Below are 5059 nucleotides of genomic sequence, written 5' to 3' on the forward strand. Positions count from 1 at the left end.
TAGCCCCATCGTTTGTGGGTGAACCATGATATATTGATGTGGTTGCATCGTTTACCGTTCTATTTTTATATCCGCTGCACCAAACGATTGTGAAAATCTTTTATAAACTTATAATCGTTTGAAAAACTCAAGTTTTACACGAACACAATTCAAACCCCCTTTCTTGTGTTACTTTAATTCATTTCACCACCTTTTTTTTTGAAAGCAAAAGGATAAATATATATATAAATGTTATAGGGTTTGAAAACAAACTCAAAACCAAATAAATGGGAGATGATTAGTGCAACAAAAAGCTCAACACCAAAAACCTACAAAAAGCCCCCGACAAAAAGAGAACCATAAAAACCAAAAGAACCAGCTCCCCCCCCCTTCTTACTTGACACTGGTTGTTATGAGCATTCATTGAGACTAGGCTAATTCAATGGGATTTTTACATTCTGAAGAGATGGAGGAAAATGGTGGATTTGTCATGGGCTAACTAATCATAATTAATAATTTCCTGGGGCTGATTTAGAATTATAACAAATTAATAACCTTAATTAATGAAAAATATATAATTACATGTGTAAATATGCAACTGGTACATGTCATTCATGTACCATGCCCAAAAAAAATCATGTACCAGAGAATTGTTTTTGCCCTTTTCCATCATAATTTAAATAAAAATTCCACTTATTTATTTCTAATTAATTTGGGATAATAGAGCTAGAGAGAGGAGAAACAGGAGTAGTAGTTGGTGGCGGTGCGTTTCAGTTTCGCAAGCATCTTCTTTCCTCTGACCAAAAAACTGCTTCTCGAACCTTCCGCCGGAGAACCTCGCCGGCCGGCGTCGGCAGCGATCCTCGAATCGATTTCAGCTCCGCATCTCAGGTGGTTGACGGCGGAATCGGTGGCGAAGAAAATGGACGGAGGGTTTAATAGCACGGAGATGGAATACATAAGGAAGCACCATCACCAGGATTCCGTGGAGAATCAGTGCGCCTCTGCCCTCGTCAAGCATATCAGAGCCCCAGTTCCTCTTGTAATCAATCAATCAATCAATCAATCAATCAATCAATCATCTTCTCCTCTTGTTAGCTTTGTTAGATCAGCATTTCTTGAATTTTCTTGCAATTTTCCTAACATTTATTGCTGTTTCTTTTTCTGTTTTTCGATTATGATTTGTAAGTTTCTGAATTTCTAGTTTTGCTTTTGCTAATTTTGTTGAGTTTGTGAATTAGATAGTTTATGTATGATTAATTTTTTCTTTGTAATTAATTGTTGCTATGAATATGAAATTTTCAAGTAATTGTTTTTTGACATAAGTTGAAATTAGCTATGAATATGATGATTTATGATGCAGAAACTATGCTGAGATTGGTTGAATGATTCTTATGTGTGGTGAATGGTGAAGGTTGATTATCATGTTTCACTCTGAAATGGAGTACTTATTGTGCATTAACACTTTCTTGTTTTTTGTTTTTGAAATCTAGGTGTGGTCCTTGGTGAGGAGGTTTGATCAGCCGCAGAGATACAAGCCGTTCGTGAGTAAGTGTGTGGTGAGGGGAAACCTTGAGATTGGGAGTCTTAGAGAGGTTGATGTTAAGTCAGGGCTTCCTGCTACTACTAGTACTGAAAGATTGGAGCACATTGATGACAATGAGCATATCCTCAGATTCAAGATTATCGGTGGTGATCACAGACTTAGGGTATGGAGATTTCCCTAGCACTTACACTTTTATTCAACAATTACCTGCTTTATTCTTCTTGAAAACAATAAAAAAAGCATTTCACTCCTGTAAGAATCCTCTTAGTGCAATTTTGTCCATGTTTTATGTTCAAACTTGTATGTAATTATTATATATGCTTTTGTGCACACGGTGTGCAAATTTAATCTTTGTTGGCAGCTTGAAAGATAACTTTTTCGTAGCTGTGGTGTTGGCGCCATTAGGGAGATCTATTACTTAGTTGCTTGAGTGTGTACATTGTGTTTCATTCATATAGTTGTCTGAATGTGATCGTGTGCTCAGTTGAAGGAAGCTAGGTTCTGAATAGTGCTGTCTTTATTACTTCTAATGTTTATTATTTAGTTGGAAGATGCTGAGTGTATCAGCACTAGCCAACTTTATACCCATGATTTTAGCTTTTGCTTGTAGTTGGAGGAATTTTATCTTCATACAAATTTGTCATTTTCTTTATGATGGTGAGTTTGCTCCTTCAGTTGACATTTTTTATGCATATCTTCTTATTACTGTTTTCTGTTCTGATTTCTCCACCAAAACATGCAGAAAAGTTAGGATGCTTTTAGCACTTATTGCTTTTGCTTATTGTAGTTTGAACTTTTCTTGTTTTCCTCAAGTCCGGACGAATAAAAGAAATTCAGTTTTTGGTCTAAGATATATGTATCTTTTGTCCTTCAGAACTACTCGTCGATTGTGTCCCTGCACCCAGAAATAATTGATGGAAGGCCCGGTACCCTGGTAATTGAATCTTATGTGGTGGATATACCCGAGGGGAACACCAAGGATGAGACCTGCTACTTCGTTGAAGCCTTGATTAAGTGCAATCTCAAATCACTTTCTGATATCTCAGAAGGGCTTGCTGTCCAGGACCTCACTGAACCAATTGATCGGATATGTGAGTTGTTGATAAGAAGTGGCTGAGAACTTATCTGCCACAGATGAATGGCAGCACTGCTTGTTCCATCTGTTACAGAATAGTATGGTTGTTTATTGAATTTGCTCTGTTAATTATTATCTCTGCTATGTTTGCTGGTTTCTTCTCTCTTTAGTGGAGTTTAAAGGACAGAATTTTAGACAGGTGCTTCAGCCTGATCTACATTACACGTTCATGTTGTATATAGGTGCTGGTGAAAGCTAGTCTGTAAAATTGTTTCAATTGGTCAGTTGTAATTTCTGGTTGCAGTAAAATTTTGACATCTAAAAGGAGGATACTTGTATAAATGGATCTCAACTGCTTCTGTGGTTCTATATCTATTAGTAGTATTTAGAACTTTGGGTCAATGTCAGTCAATTTTTTTGGTTTTCAAAGTATCTTTAATGAAAAAGTTCAGAAGTAGGTTGCCTGCACTTACATTAAAAGGGATCTAAGTTCAAAAGAAGTAATATAATTCTGCACCAACTAGTAAACTCTACTACCCCAGGTAAAAAAGCGGTGACTCTTTGTTATGTTTTCGGCTCTGTTTTCCTGTTCTTTCATGCTCATTAAAGCTAATAAATAATGATAATGCTTTTGGTTTTTCTTTCCCTCATGATCCAGGACATGTAGTTTTCTCAACTTGAGAACACATTCTTCTGATAGTTCCTTGAGTTTTTCTCATGACTGATTCTATACTTAAATGTTCTAAAGTATGTCACTATCATGAGTGCTTTGATTTGATGGTGTGATATTTCTGTTCTACTACACGTTACTGAAGTATTCCAACTTCCTTTAGTTCTGGTGCATCTTTTTCATTGAGTATTCTAAAATGAATCTCTCCGGATACTCCTTAACTTTGAGATGTCTCAAACAAATATGGATTGTCCAAATTTTTTTATACAAATCTTGAATTCTTTATTTGGATCACCCAAATGTTCTCTTCTGACTGTTAAACCAATATAATCCAAGAATTGTAGTTTTCCCATAGAGCACTTATATATGAGACATACTGAATTTCGTAGTCATACATTTGGTATAATTATTACCGGCAGTTTTTAACCACCGGAAACATTTTCGGTGGTTAAAACTGTCACTCATGTATATGTCTAATGTATACATCAAATTTCGTATGTATGAGAATCATTTTCCTTCCCCATATCTCCATTTGAGTCTTTTGGAGACAGCTGCAATCGGTGTTGCAAATGCAAATGGGAGCACAGAACAACTGGTTATATATGTAGTTTTAAAGTAAGGTTACAACTTACAAGTATGCTGCAGAAACTTTGAAACAAAAAGAAGTAAGTTGCAGAAACTCTAAAGCTGAAATTATCTAAAGCCATTCAAAGAAACCTTAATCCTTTGTTTAAGCTTTAAGGTGTGACCCTTAGTTGATCTGCAATAAGGGATATAACAATGGGTTTTTGGAGAAGCCTTTTTCTTTAAGAAGTTGAAGCAAGCCAGATAAAGCAATATGATTTTATTTCTTTTTTTTTTCAAGAAAGATTTGTATTGCATTAAGTAGAAATATCAGAGAGCCACATGCAAGATGTTAGGAGGGACATTCCCCATCCATACAGAATCAGAATAAGAAAAAGCACTATTAGCTAACACATGAGCAAGGTTATTCTGCTGCCTATTATATGAGAGAAGGAAATAAATTTTAACTTTTACCAGTTAAAAAGCCCTACTACTAAAATCATTTTGGGTGGTCTATTGGTACAGAATTGATAAGGTAGTTTACGGTAGAAGCCACCCCATTCAAAAGTTAAAGGGTTAAATATGTTTTTGATCCCAGTAAAATGAGCAAATTTTAATGTTACGTACCTCACGAAAAATATAGTTCAACTTTGTCCCAATACTTAAAGGAAAGCTAACTTTAGTCCTCCCAGGCAAGAGCCAAAAACTATTGTAGAATATTTGATAGCATTTTGAACATAAAATATTACATTCAATTTATTTTAATTTGTTGTATAAAAAGTAAACATAATCATTAATACTTTTTAATGGTAGAAAATCTACAATTGACTTTTATTAATTATTTTCATGTCATTAAAAACCATTAAATGTCAAATTAATACAATTTGTTCTAATGTCATTAAAAACCATTAAATGTCAAATTAATACAGTTTGTTGTAATGTCATTAAAAACCATTAAATGTCAAATTAATACAGTTGTTTTTTGAAAAAAATTCACAATTGACTTTTGTTAATTATTTTAATGTCATTAATAACTATTAAATGCAATATTAATACATTAATTGTTTTTGAAAATTTAGAATGATTTAATATTTAAATTACTAAAAGATCAGAATATATATATATGACATCATCTACCTGAGATTAATTTTTATGCACTGACAGTGTAAAAAGTTTTACACAATCATTTAATCACATCCTTCTATTTCCTATTTTAAGTATTATT

At 34.0% G+C, this 5059-nt stretch overlaps 1 protein-coding gene across 2 annotated transcripts; it reads left to right on the top strand.

Moving 5' to 3' along the window:
* The first annotated feature begins 677 nt into the window (after positions 1-677).
* LOC130742842 (abscisic acid receptor PYL8-like) lies at positions 678-2991 on the top strand. 2 transcript variants are annotated; one of them, XM_057594945.1, is made up of 3 exons: positions 678-1021; positions 1473-1688; positions 2400-2991. In XM_057594945.1, exons 1-3 carry the CDS (start codon positions 902-904, stop codon positions 2640-2642), a joined length of 579 nt encoding a protein of 192 aa, XP_057450928.1. In that variant the 5' UTR covers positions 678-901; the 3' UTR covers positions 2643-2991. The 2 variants fall into 2 exon arrangements, with proteins under 2 accessions (XP_057450928.1, XP_057450924.1); XM_057594941.1 differs by having other exon boundaries at positions 692-1072.
* Positions 2992-5059: the final 2068 nt, after the last annotated feature.

This window comes from Lotus japonicus, chromosome 1 (genome assembly GCF_012489685.1).
Source record: "Lotus japonicus ecotype B-129 chromosome 1, LjGifu_v1.2".
NCBI classification, from domain to species: Eukaryota; Viridiplantae; Streptophyta; class Magnoliopsida; order Fabales; family Fabaceae; genus Lotus; species Lotus japonicus.